Here is a 21,161-nt window from a genome sequence, read left to right as displayed (position 1 = left end):
AACCTGCAACTTCTATGATGCGTTACATAGAGGGCACGTTAGCTAATGCGTTTCTTTTTCAGGAGGGCGAATTATATCATACATGATTGTATTTGGTCAGGAAATAAGGACTTGCGATCAGCCCCCGAAATATACTTCCTTGTATTTGGGCTGAGCGGGACAAATATGTTACAGCTGCTCACGGGAGGACTACATGGAGAGGCTTACACAATGTACGGTATAATTGCCATCTTGGTCGCGACAGGAATATTGTCTTGGAGTTCTGCAGGTAATACCCTTCTTCTTGTCTCAAAGGTTCCACTGGTGAACAAGTGTACATACTTGTCCGGCCTGGATTACTTATTATGTACTGGACAAAATAAGTGAGGGACATTGGTATTTTTATGATTGATATTTTATCAATCATAGTTCTGTCTGTCTGTCTGTCTGTCTGTGTGTCTGTCTGTCTGTCTGTCTGTCTGTATATATGCGTGCGTGTAAGTATGTATGTATGGATGGATGGATGGATGGATGTATGTATGTATGTATGTATGTATGTGAGGTGAGGTGAAATTGGTTTTAACGCCGAATATTTCGCTCATATGACGACGTGCATGCGTGTGTATGTATGTATATGTGCGGCTGCTTGTACAATCCCAGACTGAAGCTTGTTTTATAGTGCTAGCCCACTGAGATACCACGCCGCAGTGAAGCATGAATACCCCACTCAGACACATCATACTGACTCCGAGCCGACCAGTCCTTGTTGTACCCAGGCAGGGACCAACAAGTACCATATTTTGGTATGACGCAGTCGGGGATCGAACCCGCGACCTTCCCCTCTCCGGGCGGACGCTCTAACCACTACACCACGGAGGCGGTCCTTACAAAGTGACTTGTTCGGAAATTATTTTATTCTCTAGTCAGTCATTAATCACATGACACTTTACATGCAGTAAGCATTACTAACAATTACAGTCCGTTTGAGTCAGAAACGGACCGATGAATTGCAAATTTTATCATTGTACAAAATTGCCACATAAATATAAATAGTACACATGATTATCATTTACTATTACCCAACAGCTTTCTGATATTAGGAAATTTTCCGGACTCCACCAAAAAAGTTGTTTAAGAAACTATCATCATTGAAAACGCAAAAGTTGTTATCTGTCGCGGCGGGGTGAAACCGCAGAAACGGAACTTTTTTGGTGGAGTCCGGAAAATTTCCTAATATCAGAAAGCTGTTGGGTATTAGTTAGGAGATAAACATCATGTGTTGGCGAATTTCCGGGTGTTATTGAGTATTTGAAGCACGGGAATTCATTTGGAACCGACGGCGTCAGCCGGAGGTTTCAAATGAAATATTCCCGTACTTCAAATTCGCCAACACATGATGTTTATCGACATTGTAAACACAAAAGTAAACCAAAATGTATCTGCACTCATTGACATCGAGTACGGGTACAGCAGTGAAATGTCATCAGCCGGCCGTTTCGGCTGTCTCCCATGGTAGCATCTGGAACTGCTCATTTGTGACGTCATTCGGACTTTACGTCACAATATGATTTTAATGACGTCATCACAGCTGACGACGTAACAATACAATGGTGTGAGCGATGTTTGTATGTATTAATACGCAGAGAATTTCCGGGAATCAAATACCATTTGATCACGTTTTTCAACCAATCAGATTAAAGAACACAGTGACTTTTGGTTTACAATAATGATAAACATGTGTACTAATTTTGTACAATGATAAAATTTGCAATTCATCGGTCTGTTTCTGACTCAAACGGACTGTACAATCATGTACATGTATTAAGTTTTCATGTTGATTTTCGACCTTTTCCACTTATTTTTAACATAGTTACCTATTATGTTATCTTTAATATAGGTACCTATGTTACCTATTGACAGGTTTTTATATCGCATGACACAAGCTCTGTGGTGTATAGGGCAGACTGTTTGCCGGGAGAGCGACAGGTTCATTGGTTCGGTCCTCGCACGCATCATGTTCAGAAGGTTGACAAATTCCCAGTTCAGTGACTATTACAGTCCGTTTGAGACAAAAAAAATAAACATAAAAGAATCAAACCAACGCGGAGTGCAATAAACACAACAGACCAACTCTAGGAAACAATTGTAGAATTTTTGTAAGAAACTGTCATCATTTATTTGTGCGTTTTCCCAGTTGGTTACAAGGGCGGATTGGCAACTAAAGGAACAGCGCGAAAAGCGAGATGCACGTGCAACAAACTTTTGAGCTGGCGAGATGACACCCTAACTGAGTATGTACTGAATAATTGCATACTTGGGTCTGCCGCTGTCATTTTCATCCTTGAAGAAATCATAGACTTTGTAAATTATAGACTTTACGTCGAGAGCAAATTTCATTTTCTCTCACATTGACAATCAGCAGTAATCACATGTCTCTGACGTCACTAATGCAGGTGCATCTCGCTTTTCGAGCTGTTCCTCTAGTTGCCACTGCTCCCTTGTCACAAACTGCAGTCCGCTTTGGTTTGATTCTTTTATGTCTATTTGTTTTTGTTTTAGATTTTGTTTTTGTTTTTCATCGGTATCATTTTGTCTCAAACGGACCGTACAACATGGCCATTGCCGGAAGGTTAATTATTTGTGTGATTACACAATGCCATTTTAGAAAGTGGTCAAATGTGCATATGTTATATTTGGGATTACACTTTCTTAGTAAGGTACAAATTCTAGTACTTTGTTGGGTTGAGTCCCATCCGGTATTCGAACCCACACCCTCAGAGTCAGGCACCTAATCGCAGGCACACAAAGTCAGCCGCCTAACCCGCTCAGTCACCAGCCGCTTAACCCACGGCATCCATTGCCTTCAACCAAGGGAATTTGTGATATTTGTTCAAATGGGGCTGTATATATGGGGATTAGTGTGTGTGTGTGTGTGTGTGTGTGTGTGTGTGTGTGTGTGTGTGTGTGTGTGTGTGTGTGTGTGTGTGTGTGCGTGTGCGTACGTATTAATGCGTGTGCGTATTTGCATGCACAAGTGTGTATTCTTCCCACTACATAGAGGGCTGCTTGAGACAGACATGGTTACTATATAAATGTTCTTCTGATGACATTGCAGACAACCCGTGTGTCGGGGACAGACTGGGAAACTATTGGTTCGGACCTTCCTGCAGGTTCCAGTGCCACTGTTACGACAGAAGGCAATGCGAGTCCACAACAGGAAGCTGCTCTTCCTTGGGATGTGAGAGGGGATACTTTGGTCCCGGCTGCCAGTACTGTAAGTTAATAAGTGGAACGGTGTTGTATTTTTGTCTATTTCAAGTTGTGTTTATTTCAAAAACATGTCCGGGTTAGTATCACATTACGCACTGAATACGTAATGTATGTAAGTATGTAATAACATAAATGGTCCGCCCTGAATTATAATAAGGTGTAGTTTAATAAATCATAACTTTTGTTTTACGTGTGTACGATAAAATACGCCACGTGCATTCCCATAGTAGCCTAGAAAAGATAATGCCTGGAAGCGATACACAAAGGGAACAGGTCAAAATGGCCACACAAAAAAGTCAAAATGGCCACAACCCCCCAACCCCTAGCCAAAATGGCCATAGAACAAGTCAAAATGGCCATACACTATGTTGTTTTTCATATTAATGAGTACTCTCGCAATGTAAGAGGCGATACTAACATTAATGAGTACTCTCGCAATGTTTTCTTAATCAATACTAAACAAATACCACTTTCTCGTCTCGTGTTTATCGCTTTCGTCATCGCTGTACGAATAGTATGAATCAAGGTTCGGTTTGGATGTCCTTGACAGGCGCAACAGAGTGTGGCGAAGTCAGAATGAGCGTTTTTAGACAGAAATATGGGAAGCGGCAGCCCTCCTAAAGACAGAACCCCGTCACATGTCATTCACACACGTGTCACGGGTATTACTACCGTTACGTCCATACCATTTGCACGTGAAGGACAGCAGTGCGTTTTATCAATTCATCTAACACAATCTGTGGTCGTCTGACGTTCATCGACTAATGCAAATCTCACTCTGACGTCCTGGTCACATTGTTGAACTATTTATCTCATTGAATATATAAAATATCAATCGATGGGACACCTTTTTATTGAATATCCCCTGCTTAAATAGTTATGATACATTCGGATCTGCAGTTTACTAATCCAGTACTTTAACGTGCTCAGAAGGTCTCACAAATGACTGATTCAAAATTTCCACAGAATGTACAAAAGTCCGATTCAACACTTGGCTACGTATAGTCTGATAGATCAGGAAGTTCAGCACTTTGTCATGTCCACAAGGTCTTAGAAATAATAAGGCCTTACAAATACAACTGTAACTGGATCGGCACTTTGCCATGTCAGCAAATAACTGAATCGACACATGATATTGTTAGTGAGGCCAAATGTATCCCTGGTTCAGTTCGCCATGCCGTGAAGGTCTCATATTGCAGTAGTTCAAGACACAATAGCATAGTTGGGGGCTGGACATGTTGTGACCTCTCTTTAGAAGTTTCTGATACTTGTTCCAATGGGTTTGTGATGTCCCTATGAATATTTATGCATTAATGTCCACAACCAAATGGTTAACCTTGATTCAAATGTTACAGTCTCCATTGCCTACGAACAACCAACAATACATTCCAGTACTAAGTCGACGTCAACCACTGCTGTAGACGGTTTCACCTCCACCTTCTCGTTCACACGATCCACCCTGGACCCAAAATGGAGCGTGGAGTTACAACACCCTGCCTGGATAGTCTGGGTGGACGTCAATGTGCAAGCGAATTACGGTAGTGTAACGTATTCTTTTATATAACCATTCATACCGCAAATCGAAAGTCCACCATAATGAAACGCTGATAATGTTGAGAAATTCTTCAGGTACACCCACTTTAGAAGTATACTGGTAATACCTCAGCATCAGAGTGAAGGTCCATTTTGAACACATCATTCATTTTTAACACGGCAAACCGAAAATATTAACATTAAAAATGAACGGTATTATAGTCTTTCTTTCTTTTTATTAACTCCATACTCACCAACATCCCAGCAATATGGCGGCTGTCTGTAAATAATCGAGTCTGGACCAGACAATCTAGTGATCAACATCATGTACATCGATCTTCTCGGTTGGGATACGATGACATGTATCTTTCATTGTTTTTTTTAACTCCATACTCAGCAACATTCCAGCTGAATGTAAATAATCGAGTCTAAACCAAACAACCCAGTGATTAACATCATGATCATCGATCTACTCGGCTGGGCTAATAAATAATAATGTGTCCATTTATACAGCGCCAAACTCCACACCAGGTATGCTCATAGCGCTAACAATTAATAAGGCATTATTGAAGTCAATAGAACTTTTTGTGGAGGAAGATTTGAAGTGGCGCTTAAAGTTTTCAAGGGGTGGAGACAGCTTAAGGTCATCAGGGAGAGAATTCCAACTGATAGATGCCATGTTCTGGTAAGACTTGCAGCCAAATGATTTGAGGTTCCACTTTGGAACACAGAGCAGATTAGATGAGGAAGAACGCAGAGTACTTGTTGGCATGCAAGGAGAGAGAGGAGTTCTTGAAGATACACAGGTGCAATACCATGACTGGACTGATAAACAAGTGTAAGGATCTTACAGTCAATGCGAGCCTCAATAGGCAGCCAGTGAAGAGACATCAGGATGGGGGTGATGCGGCAATGTTTAGGTTGGAGAGTAACTGTGCGTGCAGCTGTGTTCTGGATTCGTTGAAGCTTTTGGACGGACTCTTGTGAAGCTGGAACCAAAATGCTGTTGTAATAGTCAAGTCGTGAGAGAATCAGTGTTGTCACCAGGGCAGCCGCAGCATCCTGTGACAGGAGATGTCTGATCTGTCCAATGTTACGGAGATGGAAGTGTCATAGAGTAAACCATTTCAATAGGTTTCTGTAAAACGTCATATATTCAACCAACATAATTGTTTCCATATATATCCAAAGTGCACCGAAATTCTATCCCCTTTGTCTGTTTAATGTATTCAGCAATCATTCGGTGTAGCCCTTTATCACAAACCCCGCTCAGGGCAGGACCCTTAATTCTCAATGCCATCATTAAATGTCTATAACATCTCCCCACGTCGGCGGATCTTACGTATGTACATGTGCACAGGTCGGTGACCTTGCACAACGTGGCGTAATGTCCCTATGCATAACACTTCAGGAGCCCACCACGCAATGTGCATAAATAAATATCCCTGGATAGTGCCTACGAATTAATTGGTTATCTAGAACTAGCATTTACAATGAAAACGTGCTTCAATGTTGTAGGAATGTTTCTAACCTAACTCTAACATTTTCAAGACGATAATTACAAAGAAATAACAAGTTAAACATAAACAAGAATAAAGTTTAAAAGTTTTTTACCTTGAAACAAGAAAGGAGGCAGAGCTGTGAGTTCCTGGGTTTATTCAAGCAAGTGTGCCTGAGATGGAAGAACCCAGAATTTTATACCCCACAGCTCTACTCGTTTGTAATTATCAAGTTTCTATAAAGTTGAAGTTTCCATATGCGTTATCTACCCTATGCTGACAAAGTATACTACACGAGGTAAGTGGTAAGAAGATGATTACCTAACAAGGTTTGATTTTCTTTATGGTGTAGCCACGGTCAGCTTGCGTCAGCTGCTTAACAAAATATCTGTCAGTGCTTGACCATGGCATTTACGACAGGACAAAGAGGATGGCATGATGGTAATCTCGATCTTGTACAACAAAAGTTGATTTTCGATTACGACTTGGTTGGTGGTAGACATGCTCCTGCTGGGATGGGAGTACTTATCTGCACTTGACCAAGGGGTGTACCCGAGAAGAAAGGCCGGGGCTGACACAGCTCGCTAGCTTCATCTTTGATTAATTAGTTTAAGGTTGGCGTGGATGCGTTTGCTAATTGCCTACTACTGCGCTTGACATGCGGGGCTATAAACAAGACACACTATGCACTGCGACTTGCACGTATACGGATTTTCTTTGTTATGAATAATTTGTGAAGAATATAAAAATGTATGAAGAAATATATGCACTGTAATAGAAGTAACAATTTCTGCATACATCCGAGATCTGTTTCTCCATGGAGAGGTCAGATTGGAGTAGGACGCCAAGATTTCTGACATGTGGAGAAGGCTGAATGCCCATACTTTCAACTGATCATGTTGTGATTTTACTAACATGTTACTTGTGCCAACCATCACAACCTCTGTCTTGTGTTCATTTAGTTTTAGTTTGTAATTGAACATCCACGCACCAATATCGTTGATGGCATCTTCAATTCTGGTTAAGTCAGAATTGTTGTCACAGCCCCTGGTAATACCATCTAACAAAGCAGGTCGCCAATTTCTTTGGTATACAAAGAGAACAATACAGGACCGAGAACCGATCCCTGTGGTACACCACAAAGAAGCATAGCTTCCTTGGACTGAGCATTATGAACAGCAACAGATTGAGTCCTGTTTGATAAGTAGGACCTAAACCATAGAAGAGTCATATCATTTAATCCGTACTGGAACTGAAGTCTTGATAGAAGTATCTGGTGATTCACCGTATCAAACGCGGCCGATAAGTCCAAGAGAACAAGAACGGCGGAGCTCCCCCTGTCAACGCTCAACTGCAAATCATTAACAACACGGAGCAGAGCTGTTTAATTCCGTGCTGAGGAATGACCTATAGGCAGACTGGAATTTGTGATAGAGGTCATGTTTACTCAAGTGCTGACCAAGTTGCACCTTCACAGCTCTTTCAAGTACCTTGGAGAGGAATGGTAGATTAGACATCGGCCTATAGTTATTGAAACAGTCTAAACCAGGTGTTTTCAGCAAAGGTTTCACAATTGCATGCTTGAAACAACCAGGAACAGTGCCACATTTCAAGTTTAAGTTGACAATCTGAGTGAACACAGGAAGTAAGATGTCAATATATTCCAAGGCAAATTTAGTAGGGGCTGGATCAAGTACACACGTTGTGCCCTTTGATGACATGTGGGCTACGATGACATGTGTCAACCAAGTCAGCGAGTCTGACCATCAGATCCCGTTAGTCGCCTCTTACGACAAGCGTGAAGCTGAAGAGCATTTCTAACCCGGATCTTCAGGAGTGAAGGTATCATCAATAGTAAACTCATATCTCTATAGTTACAATGTGCCAGCGAAATACGGTAGTGTAACGTATTCTTATATATAACCATTCATACCGCAAATCGAAAGTCCAACATAACGTAACGCTGATAATGTTGAGAATTTCTTCAGGTAGACCCACTTTAGAAGTAAACTGGTAATACCTCAGCAGTGAAGGTCCATATTGAACACATCATTCATTTTTAACACGGCAAACCGAAAATATTAACATTAAAAATGAACGGTATTATGGTCTTTCTTTCTTTTTATTAACTCCATACTCAGCAACATCCCAGCAATATGGCGGCTGTCTGTACATAATCGAGTCTGGACCAGACAATCTAGTGATCAACATCATGTACATCGATCTAATCGTTGGGATACGATGACATGTATGAACCAAATCAGCGCGTCTGACCACCAGATCCCGTTAGTCGCCTCCTACTACTAGCATGGGTTACTGCAGACCAGTTCTAACCTGGATCCTCATGGGTGAACGGTATTATCAATAGTAACATCATGTATGTGTCCCCTGTTTTTTTTTGTTTGAAGATTGTATATATCTATGGTTACAGGAACGCGGGAAATAGCAATGGCAACAAGAAACAAAGACACGGTCGTGCCGTGTAACGCTACGAACACTTGGATCACGTCTACAACGTTGAGAATCACGTGCAAGAACGTCGTCAACGCCACCAACATCACACTTGTCGGTACAGAGTCAACGGAGTCCAGACTGGCTTTGGGAAGTACAAGTTTACGGAGGTTAGCCATAGTTTTATGTGATTCTCTAACACACGGGCCAACGATATCATGGGCTAATTACTCCATTATCGACAATCAGGCCTACAATTATTTAATTCAGCATACACCTATTGCAATAATGAACAAGTATATTTTATGTGATATTTTACAGAAAAAGACATAAATTGTTCAGTCAACAAATTCAGCGGAGTCCAGGCTGGCTTTGGCTAAAGTAAACGTTAACGGGCGTTAGTCATAATCTATTTGACTTGGTTAGGAAAAATACATTTAAAAATAACAACTATATATTAAATGAAATAAAACGACAGAATCCTTTCCACATCCCCAAGAAATATCTGAAAAAGTCTTGTACAAATCTTCCTATTTTCTGGGCATGTTTGTGTTTGTTTGTTTAACGCCATATTCAACAATATAAGAGCTCTATGACGGCGGTCTGTAATCGAGTCTTGACCAGACAATCTATAGTCCGTCAACTGAACTTTTGGCACCCTGTGCGTCTTGTTTACATTGTTACGCTTGCAAGCAAATCTACAGGGACTCTATAATCATCATAAATCCATTTTAAACAAGTAGATTCATTGAAGTCTTTAAAGACTGGCTGCTTGATATCTTGTATCTATATCCAAATTTGAGCAACAGCTTGCGTATGGTATGCTTTGATACAATGATGTCATGGTGTTCTTTTGAACAATATTTTCTTCAGTTTGCTTGACAAAATGGATCGATGTAACCGACGCATGACGTCCCTCACAACCCTTCTATTGAATTCATCACGCTTTGTTTTCTTTGCATGTTTTGAGACGGTCCCCGATTTAACTGCCATGTCATCGTCAGGCTCTGAAATAGTGTCATGGGAGATAACTCTATGCAATATTCTTTTACAGATCTTCGTGGCATTAAATGTCTTTTGGAGAAACATTCAATTAAAAAAAAAGAGGGTTTTTTTCGCTTTGCCTCGCGCTTGAAAAATATGTAAACTCTTTTGATGATTTGCCGTTCGTCTTTGTACAACATCGTTTTCCCTACAACATGTGCGTGTTGACGATCTTTGACATCACTTAAGCGTACTAATGTAAATACCCGTGCATGTACATATCTCGATGACACACATTTTACAGTGTTGATGGCTTTTCCATCAGGTGCGTTAACCCCTCGTAAAACTCTCCACAGTTTTACAATTATTATATGACAGGTTTAAAGGCATAATCTTTAATAATCGTTTTAAAATTACTAAAATCGATATCTTGTTAGGTCACGTTATACAATTACCATATGAACAGAGCAGTGTTTTAAAATATTCAGGAGTTTTATGTAAATTGTGAAAAACAGGGTGCCAAAAGTTAAGTTGACAGACTATAGTGATTGTCATCATCAGATACAGTGACAAAAATGTGTTTGTGAACTCTCAAATAGGCATAGCCTCCTGTGGTGTTACGACTCTGTCGTTTACCTTTGATCATTGTTACATTGGCCATAAATCGATCCATTTCAACATCAGCATTTAAAACTGGAACATTCTTGCCGGTCATGCGTAGATACACAGGCAAGATTGACAGTGTTACACACTGTTTGTGACGTCATTATCAACTTATGTCTTGTGACAAGAATATGTGTGTATTTACAGAATTGTATACATGACACGTGGGTGTAAATAACGGCGTGTCACGTATGAGAATATTACACGGCATATGTTGCTATTTGTTTTTGCAAAAACGTTTCATTTTCAGGCAGAAACATCGCACTACGGGGAGACACATCACAGTCTTCAGTGTTTAACATGTATAATTCATCTCTTGCGGTGGACGCCGGCACTTCCGCCAAATTTGAAGATAAATCATGTACTCACACGGCAGTTACATCGTGTTCGAAACTGGGACAACAGATCCCAACTGGATTCTCCGGCTTGGACAGGACTACCAGATATACAGGGTAGATGTGTACAATAGGGATGAACCATGTAAGTGGGGTACAGACAGATGTACGTATTACTGTAGACTAACAGATATACAGGGTAGATGTGTACAATAGGGATGAACCAAGTAAGTGGGATACAGACAGATGTACGGATTACTGTAGACTAACAGATATACAGGGTAGATGTGTACAATAGGGATGCACCAAGTAAGTGGGGTACAGATAGATGCACGTATTACTGTAGATTAACAGATATACAGGGTAGATGTGTACAATAGGGATGCACCAAGTAAGTGGGATACAGACAGATGTACGGATTACTGTAGATTAACAGATATACAGGGTAGATGTGTACAATAGGAATATTCGACAGTGAAACATATCATTGTGTTGCTACACATTTCAAGGGGGCGATGAATGAAGATTTAAAGTTCTATATCCATATAAGGACATATGAATAAGGATTATTGGGAAGCAGTATTTTGTGACATTTTAAAAGTTTTTAGCCCGAATTTATTTCTTCATAAGACGTAGATAAACAGTATACAGTGTCAGATATGTACCGAAAACACCATTTTGTGAGAAATATCTCTTCAGGTTTTAAGCAATTTTGTCACTCAGGTTAGTCACACTTATGTACTTACCATGGCATGTCTTAGACGTTGCACATGAAAAGGCAAAGTTGTTGTCCTGTATCGGATAAACTGAAAACGCATGATATTTTTCACTTTTTCACACTAGAATACATACGTAATCAAGGATATGTTCATGATATATGTTATATTAGTTGGTGAGCGCCTCAGTGGTTTTCTAATCCATTTGGGGAAAGCCAACACAACTGGGCATGCCCATATACTTTGTAAACAGCCTTGTCCACTCAATTCATGTTAATGATATCAAATGTTACACGTTGCGTAAGAAAGATAACAAGGCTGGTTTTCAGCCATTTATTTTTCTGATTATTTATCGGACAAACTAAAATCGCATGATGTATTTCTTCTAATTCATACGAGAATACATACGTAGCATATGTTACATTAGATGATGTGCGACTCAAAGATTTTCGCATCCGTTTGGGAAAAGCAGGCATAAGTGGATTGGAACAGGTCTACCAAGATGGATCAGATACACCACCGGAAGTGACGTCAGTACAGATGCCAGCCAATCAAACGGCCAACAGACTGGAGGTGACCATGATAGGAGACTGCAAGATATTGACGCTGTGTGAGGTGCAGGTGTTTGGTGGTGAGAGTTTGATCATCTGAAAGGAGTCTTCTTTGTAGAACACATTTATTTCAGATGAAAGTGAAAAGAACATTATTATTTCTCATATATTACCACTTTTAACTCCGGGCGTGGCATACAGAGTGTCTTACTAACATATTTGAATAATCGTACGTGTGTAATACATGAGGTCCAAGTTAGAGTTGCTGAATGGAATTCAAAACACTGTGAATCTTTACGTTACTGTGGAGTGGAAATGGACTGATTCATGACACGTATCAACATATTGGCTTTAAGCTATGCTGTTGGTCATGACATTATTCCGCTCTCCATTGTATGACAAAACGTTCCCATGTACCTTCTTAGAAACGAAATAGGTAGCTCAGAATATTTTTGATGATGTCAGTGCGGATCCAAACAAGCAATGTACTCTGTCTACTACAGACTGTCTCGACTACAAATATGGCTTAGACTGCAACTTCACCTGCCGTTGTCGTGACCGAGCGGAAGTGTGCAACAAGGTCGACGGAAGTTGCGTGTCAGGCTGTGCAGATGGCTTTACTGGAGTTGACTGTAAACAAGGTCTGTACAAACTTCAGGCCATCAGATGAGTGTTGTTCCACGGAAGATGATAAGAAGACGTAAAGTCCATTTGGCTCAAAAGCGGACCGATGAATTGCAATCTAACTCGAAAACTAATAAACATGAAATACTCAATGAAACGCTGATCATTTCAAAACATCATACCCACTCTGTGAGGTTTTTTGAAGAAGTTTTGTCCTAAAAATAAAAAAGTTGTTTAACAAACTATCATTAAAATATTGACACAGTTCACTATTTGTTACGAGGGAGGAGTGCAGAGAAAGGGACAGCCAGGTGTTCGAGAACGGATGGAGACGGCACAGCACAGGTTAATAAATAAATAACTTGTCTGTGAACGTGCTTCTCGAACACCTGGCTGTTCCTTTCTCTGCACTCCTCCCTCGTAACAAACAGTAAACTGTGTCTTTATTTTAATGATAGTTTGTTAAACAACTTTATTATTTTTAGGACAAAAATTCTGCAAAAACCTCACAGAGTGGGTATGATGTTTTGATTATGATCAGCGTTTCATTGAGTATGTTATGTTTATTAGTTTTCGAGTTAGATTGCAATTCATCGGTCCGCTTTTGAGCCAAACGGACTGTACATGATGACACGATGCAATTAATCCACGCACAGCACACAGAATACGGTAGGCAGCGTTGGGGGCAGAGAGTAGGGGGATGATTGACCGTGTTGGCAGGCTTGACTCCAGCAAGTTCTGGGCCTCTCGTGTCTCTCTCTTTGAAATATGCAAACAGTGAATGGGTACCCGGTAGGAAGGGATGGTAATGTGATGATTTTATGGTCCCATGAGATAGCTTCCCTGGTATATTCAACAGATAGACAGGACACTTCGGGACGACACTGCTTAATTTACAAGGAACATGAGTTAATGCGTTTTGAGTATGCTTCAGGAAGTAGATTTGGTATGTTATAAATATCCACCATATTGGGGTTTTTTATTATTTGTTACATGCATCACATCTGATATGATCAGTGGCCTCTGATCTTTATGTGGCTGTTGGTTGATGGTAAAACAATGGTTGAATCCTCCATGTTGCAGAGTGCCCAGAAGGACGCTACGGCTTCAACTGCACGAACACCTGCAGTAGCAACTGTGTCGACGCTCACTGTCATCACGTGGATGGCACGTGCAAGTGTGTTCCCGGATGGATGGGAGATAGATGTACAACGGGTAAGTTCTTTGCACGAAGACAGCCGTGAAGATCCGGGTTAGAATTGGTCTTCAGCATCCAATGCTTGTCGTAAGAGGCGACTAACGGGATGTACAATGAGTAAGTTTGGGGACTAAGCTTCACAGTAAGAAAATAGTTCTAAAATAGTTCTGAAAATAGCTGAATGTCAGTCAACGTAAATGGGAAAACAAACTTTTGAATCAACGAATATCACATGCCTGTGTATGTGAAGGGTTTAATCAGCTGGTACCCCTTGAAAAGGAAGATCTTCTGTGAACTGATCATAAGGATAATGTTCCGTTATCGTGCATGAGATAAGTGAGTGAGTGAGTGAGTATGGTTGTATACCGCTTGTAGCAGTATTCTAGCAATGTCTCGGCTGGTTAAGCCAGAAATGGACGTGCATGAGATGACATGGGTTCATGTTATGAACGTCTCAAGGCATGATCAGCAACTGAGGGAAGTCATAGTCGTCTCATTTTGCTATGCAGAGTTGCGTCCCTTTGGCATGTCAGAAATCTATGGTGATGGGATCGGTTCAGCAACGACTATGCTTTTGGGTTCTTCTGCATCATATCAGCACTCATGGGTTTGATTAAAGTGGCCTCAGATCGGCATCATTTCGGGCGTTCCTCTCACATTAAGCTGACTTCCAATAGCTGATATACTGTCCAAAGCCGAGTTAAACCAAATTTGTTCGCTAAGGGACCGTTCATAATTTATGGCTGGGGGGTGATAATGATTTTTATGGCGAAGCATGTACAATGTGAATGACCCCCCCCCTAAAATTTGTGTACAAAATAGGTGACCCCCCTGCATGTCATGTACAAATTCAATGACCCCCCCTCCACTTCCCATAATTGCTTAGCACAATTTTAAACATAGTTTTATGTACAAAATTGATGACAACCCCCCACCCACCCCAATACGTGTGTACAAAATTTATGACCCCCCTAGCTCCCCAGAACAAAATGGGTTCCCTTAAAATCATCATCACCGCACCTATCCATAAATTATGAACGGTCCCTAAATCAAGGAAAAACAGGAGCTGGTGTTATTCAACAAAGTCCGTGTTTCTGTGAGATATTAAGACTGACAGTGGGGGCACAAATGTGTTTGTGTCTCAGGTCATGGTTTTCTTGTACCAGAATTACCGTCCCAGATTTGGGATGGTTCAGCTGTATACCTATATAACTATTTATTGACATTATTTCGTTCTATTTCCATCGCTTTAGTCTGCGACCAGGGTACCTATGGACACGAATGCAGTAACAAATGCTCCACGTGCAGAGACTCCATCTGTCACCCTGGCAACGGCACGTGCATCATGGGATGTCAGCATGGTTGGGCCGGAAGTCGGTGTGATACAGGTGAAGACTTCATCTGTCACTGATCAGCGCAATATCGTAAAGAATCATAATAGTTTATATTGAATTTCAGTATTTAAGTACATTACTTTTGAACATTAAATTAACGAAGCTTTGACTATTTTAACAAAATGAGATTGTTGTTTAAATTGTTAAGTATACAGTAGAATTCGCTTTCTGTATTTCGTATGGTCCCCATTGTTTTCAGGCCTTTTCATCTGATACGAAACATCTCCAATATTGGAAATCTTTTTTTTTTCTCAGCAAGACAAAACCGCCACAGAACACAGGTATATCTTTAATTAGCACCTGTTTGGGTGTACATGGTGCTCAGAGTATGTAACTGTGCATCACCATAGGTTTTTGCATAGGGAACACCCAAAATGCAATTATATAATATGGGACTTTCACTCACTCGTATGGAGGGTCCTCAGATCTTTGCGTGAGGCCACGTACAATAGTAATAATTTTTAATAAGTTTGGATTTTGGTGGGGCCTCACTTTTCACAGAGTCAATGTCTATAATTTGAAAATCATCACTCACGATTACATTCTGTCATATCTTCCTACGAACCTCTGTTCTAATACGGCCATATTTCCCGGTTCTCGTAAAATCCCCTAACGGCAAAATATCGCAACACGAATGATCTCCCTTCTTTCTATCCAATCAGAACACGTGTTACATCGACTTAGATTCAACTTGACTAACACAAGCAAATGTGGGGCCACAAATATCCCTCCGCTGCCGGGGACTTGTGTTGATGTTACACACAAGACGTTTAATGGCTAGCGTGTCCCTTGTCAACGAGGGCGATGGAGACGCCACTGATCCGCCATAACATGACTGAGTTCTGTCTAGAAGAAACGTTTGCGTATCGCGCAGGAGAAGAGGATTAGTTTTCTGGGAGTATACGGAAATTACCGAGGCCTTGCGAATGATCACTTTTGAAACAACGTCGCTGATTGCACAACTAAATCTGATTGCAACCAATCACGAATCCTGAACACTCGCACCATGAAAGGGCCGTATTAGAACAGAGGTTCGTAGGAAGATTTGACAAGTAACCTCTGTGGGAAGAGAATGTCACTATTAATGATTTATATATTATTTTGGAGCCTTGCATATTTGGTATTTCAATATTTTGAAAATTATATTTTCCCCGGTAGAGTGTCCCCCTGGCAGCTATGGACAAGATTGTGGGATGCATTGCAGCAACAACTGTGTCGGGAGCCTTTGTGATCACGTGAACGGCATGTGCACGTGCATACTGGGATGGAAGGGAGATAAATGCGATAGACGTATGTACAGAAACAGAAAGAGCAAAACCTAACGCCCTTGTTCCATTCATCTCGTAGCCTATTGGTTAGGATCCCCGACTGCGTCATACGAAAAGACGTAAAAAATGGTACTTGTTGGTCCCTGCCTGGCGCTCGGCATTAATGGGTACAACAAGGACTGGTCGGCTGCCGGATAAAGTTAATTATCTTTTCGAGCCAAGTGGTTAAAGCGATCGCTCGCCATGCCGAAGACCAGGGTTCGATTCCCCACATGGGTACAATGTGTGAAGCCCATTTCTGGTGTCCCCCGCCGTGATATTGCTGGAATATTGTTAAAACCATACTCACTATTTACTGATCAGTAAGACTATACATACATGTAATAATTCTAAAGCACAAAAGAAAGAAAAAAAGCTAAAATTCAACAATTAAATAATGGTATTATGAGTTGACAAAATACTATTTTGTGGAGACCGCCTCCGTAGTGTAGTGGTTAGAGCGTCCGCCCGGAGTGCGGAAGGTCGCGGGTTCGATCCCCGACCGCGTCATGCCAAAAGACGTTAAAATATGGTTCTTGTTGGTCCCTGCCTGGCGCTCGGCATTAATGGGTACAACAAGGACTGGTCGGCTCGGAGTCAGTATAATGTGTCTGAGTGGGGTATTCATGCTTCACTGCGGCATGGTATCTCAGTGGGCTAGCACTATAAAACCAGCTTCAGTCTGGGCTAGCACAAGCAGCCGCACATACACATACAAACGCATGCACGTCGTCATATGAGCGAAATATTCTCAAGTACGACGTTAAACCCAATTTCACATCACCTCACCTATTGGTTAGAGCGTTCGCTCATCATGCCGAAGACCCGGGTTCAATTCCCTTCATGATTAGAATTTTTGAACCCCATTTCTGGTGTTCCCCGTCGTGATATTGCTGGAATATTGCTAAAAGCGGATTAAATCTAAACTCACTCACTATTTAATTGGTCAGTATTTGTCCCTATTACATCTCAATAACAACAACCTGAACTTAATCCAGGTAGCACAACATTGTTTTCGTATAGTAATCAATTCTTCATTGACTTCGTTTTTTACCTAAACTTATTCAAACCCTCCTCGTGGCTGTCAAATAACTGAGTAATCCTCTAGCCCTGTCAAGTCGGGATATTAGTGAAACATTGTTCATTGATACCTTGAAACAAAACGCACAAACACACCCGCCACCTAACACAGTTGTTCCGATATACATTGTTTTGTGTCGACAGTGGATGCAGACCCGTCACGATCAAGCGTAAATCCCATAGTGTCAGGACTAGCTGGATCGGGATTAACGGCCGTGGTAGCAGTCGTTGTGGCAGCAATTTTCCTCCTGGCCCGTAGACATCGGTGAGTATAAAGATATGCAACTTTAAGCTGTGTTCTCCTCATTTTCCGCACATATAATTGCATTCGTTTAAACCTAGTAAAGTGTTAAGTAACAGTGTACGTAAATATATGCAAACAAATTTGTGTCGACGCTGAATCGATATACGTAAGTACTTATCCGAGATTCGACACAAGCAGCAACTATGACTAAATAAGGAAAATGCAGGGACCAAATTTTTACTTGTTTCTTTTTTAGCGTGTTTAACGTCACACTCAGCAACATTCTATTTGTATGGCGCAGCCTCTAAATAATCGAGGGTGGACTAGACAATCCAGTGACTGATGCCATGGGCACCAGTTTACGCCTTTTGGATACTATGACATGCATTAACCACGTCATGGATCAATTTAGTCGCAAAGATGGATTCCTGACGAACGTTCGACCGTGGATCATCACATGTATTCACACGTAAACAAGTAGCCACAAGAGGCTTAAATCACATGCAAATGCAAATATGTTCACAACAAAACTTTTATTCAAGGAAAAGAAAGAAACAAAATGGAATCACAAACTTAAGGCTCAACCAAAGGCATGCTTTTTGTTTATATAAGTATGTACACTCACTTGTGCAAAGTAATGCTAGTTTCTACTTTTTGTACTGATATCATATCATGTTGTGTCTAAATCTTACTTTCAGACGACGAAGACAGAGAACCCAGGAGCAGGTTATATATCATGATATCATTGATGATATTCATCCGGGTGTGCCCGGAAGTCAAGTTAATCAGAGCGAGTCACGTGAGCATTATGACGTTCTTGATGTTACATCACGTGATCCAGACGATGAGCTTGGAAAACCCTACACGGCCCTGAATGCAATACCGCAACAACGTGAAAGAAAGTCACTTGAGGATTATGACGTTCTTGACGTCACATCACGTGACCCAGAGGAGGGAATTGAAAGAACCTACACGGAACTAACTACCAACACGCCATATCAAAACATTCCGATATCTGGAAGAGATCAATCTTGTTAAAAATATTCATATCTGATTTCCATATGTCGGGTTGATAAGCTGTCTAGTTAATAAACCTGAACAGATTGAATCTAATGTACAGTAGCCAGAAATAAGTCTTCCAAATCATTCCATTTCGAAGAGAATATGAACCATGTGGAAAGTCCAATGTTCCTTTATTTTGATGATTGTACGTGATCTAGAAAATCTAATGGAACTTTTGAAAACTGTAGGGTCGAGTGTAAGCGACCTCACGCTTTCTGACCTTTCCTGATAGAATTTTGAGTAGAGGCGTATATAACCAAGACCTTGATTTGTTGAAGGAGAAATTCATCCATGAACATTTGAACATCTTTATGTGCATGGTTTTCTTTATTTATACCCCATCTAGAAATCCCGTGGTTTTGTGGTGGACCAACAGATTGTACCCATGTAGAAATCCCGAGGTTTGTGGTGGACCAACAGATTGTACCCATGTAGAAATCCCGTGGTTTGTGGTGGACCAACAGATTGTACCCATGTATAAATCCCGTGGTTTGTGGTGGACCAACAGATTGTACCCATGTAGAAATCCACTGGTCTGTGGTGGACCAACAGATTGTACCCATGTAGAAATCCAGTGGTTTGTGGTGGACCAACAGATTGTACCCATGTAGAAATCCCGTGGTCTGTGGTGGACCAACAGATTGTACCCATGTAGAAATCCAGTGGTCTGTGGTGGACCAACAGATTGTACCCATGTAGAAATCCCGTGGTCTGTGGTGGACCAACAGATTGTACCCATGTAGAAATCCAGTGGTCTGTGGTGGACCAACAGATTGTACCCATGTAGAAATCCAGTGGTTTGTGGTGGACCAACAGATTGTACCCATCTAGAAATCCAGTGGTCTGTGGTGGACCAACAGATTGTACCCATGTAGAAATCCAGTGGTCTGTGGTGGACCAACAGATTGTACCCATGTAGAAATCCAGTGGTCTGTGGTGGACCAACAGATTGTACCCATGTAGAAATCCAGTGGTTTGTGGTGGACCAACAGATTGTACCCATGTAGAAATCCAGTGGTTTGTGGTGGACCAACAGATTGTACCCATGTAGAAATCCAGTGGTTTGTGGTGGACCAACAGATTGTACCCATGTAGAAATCCAGTGGTCTGTGGTGGACCAACAGATTGTACCCATGTGGGTTACCAAAGATTGTACCCATGTAGGTGAAATCCAGTTGTGGTGGACCAACAGATTTGTACCCATGTAGAAATCCAGTGGTTGTGGTGGACCAACAGATTGTACCCATGTAGAAATCCAGTGGTTTGTGGTGGACCAACAGATTGTACCCATGTAGAAATCCAGTGGTTTGTGGTGGACCAACAGATTGTACCCATGTAGAAATCCAGTGGTTTGTGGTGGACCAACAGATTAGTCCAGTGGTCTGTGGTGGACCAACAGATTGTACCCATGTAGAAATCCAGTGGTTTGTGGTGGACCAACAGATTGTACCCATTTAGAAATCCCGTGGTTTGTGGTGGACCAAAAGATTGTACCCCATGTAGAAATCCAGTGGTTTGTGGTGGACCAACAGATTGTACCCATGTAGAAATCCATGTAGAAATGGTTTGTGGTGGACCAACAGATTGTACCCATGTAGAAATCCAGTGGTTTGTGGTGGACCAACAGATTGTACCCATGTAGAAATCCAGTGGTCTGTGGTGGACCAACAGATTGTACCCATGTAGAAATCCAGTGGTTTGTGGTGGACCAACAGATTGTACCCATGTAGAAATCCAGTGGTTTGTGGTGGACCAACAGATTGTACCCATGTAGAAATCCAGTGGTCTGTGGTGGACCAACAGATTGTACCCATGTAGAAATCCCGTGGTTTGTGGTGGACCAACAGATTGTACCCCATGTAGAAATCCAGTGGTTTGTGGTGGACCAACAGATTGTACCCATGTAGAAATCCAGTGGTTTGTGGTGGACCAACAGATTGTACCCATGTAGAAATCCCATGGTTTGTGGTGGACCAACTGATTGTACCCATGTGAAAATCCCGTTGTCTGTGGTGGACCAACAGATTGTACCCATGTGGAAATCCCGTGGTCTGTGGTGGACCAACAGATTGTACCCATGTAGAAATCCAGTGGTCTGTGGTGGACCAACAGATTGTACCCATGTAGAAATCCAGTGGTCTGTGGTGGACCAACAGATTGTACCCATGTAGAAATCCAGTGGTCTGTGGTGGACCAACAGATGGTGGACCAACAGATTGTACCCATGTGAAATCCAGTGGTCTGTGGTGGACCAACAGATTGTACCCATGT

General features: G+C 41.5%; 1 protein-coding gene across 4 annotated transcripts; it reads left to right on the top strand.

The window, feature by feature from the left end:
• The first annotated feature begins 173 nt into the window (after positions 1 to 173).
• On the top strand, positions 174 to 19,363 carry LOC124253732 (multiple epidermal growth factor-like domains protein 10). 4 transcript variants are annotated; one of them, XR_006892271.1, is made up of 13 exons: positions 174 to 268; positions 3,095 to 3,253; positions 4,605 to 4,787; positions 8,713 to 8,902; positions 10,630 to 10,859; positions 11,858 to 12,061; positions 12,485 to 12,622; positions 13,689 to 13,820; positions 15,057 to 15,191; positions 16,356 to 16,487; positions 17,729 to 17,849; positions 18,527 to 19,246; positions 19,292 to 19,363. XR_006892271.1 is itself a non-coding variant. In XM_046687552.1 (12 exons), the coding sequence occupies exons 5-12, from the start codon at positions 10,739 to 10,741 to the stop codon at positions 18,864 to 18,866; spliced, it is 1,323 nt and encodes a 440-aa protein (XP_046543508.1). In that variant the 5' UTR covers positions 174 to 268; positions 3,095 to 3,253; positions 4,605 to 4,787; positions 8,713 to 8,902; positions 10,630 to 10,738; the 3' UTR covers positions 18,867 to 19,355. The 4 variants fall into 4 exon arrangements, 3 of the variants coding, with proteins under 3 accessions (XP_046543508.1, XP_046543510.1, XP_046543509.1); XM_046687552.1 differs by having other exon boundaries at positions 18,527 to 19,355; XM_046687554.1 differs by lacking the exons at positions 15,057 to 15,191; positions 16,356 to 16,487 and having other exon boundaries at positions 18,527 to 19,355.
• The last annotated feature ends 1,798 nt before the right edge of the window (positions 19,364 to 21,161 follow it).

This window comes from Haliotis rubra, unplaced genomic scaffold (assembly GCF_003918875.1).
Source record: "Haliotis rubra isolate DU_JTF1 unplaced genomic scaffold, ASM391887v1 Scf55, whole genome shotgun sequence".
Taxonomy (NCBI): Eukaryota; Metazoa; Mollusca; class Gastropoda; order Lepetellida; family Haliotidae; genus Haliotis; species Haliotis rubra.
This window is presented reverse-complemented; position numbering and strand designations above follow the sequence as displayed.

What these genes read in the sequence shown, in the direction of transcription:
- LOC124253732 (XM_046687552.1), top strand. Translation starts at nt 10,739, where the DNA reads ATGTACTCACACGGCAGTTACATCGTGTTCGAAACTGGGACAACAGAT. An exon ending in GGGAGATAGATGTACAACGG is followed by an intron (nt 13,821 to 15,056) that starts GTAAGTTCTTTG and finishes CCATCGCTTTAG; the next exon opens with TCTGCGACCAGGGTACCTAT. An exon ending in GGGAGATAAATGCGATAGAC is followed by an intron (nt 16,488 to 17,728) that starts GTATGTACAGAA and finishes TTGTGTCGACAG; the next exon opens with TGGATGCAGACCCGTCACGA.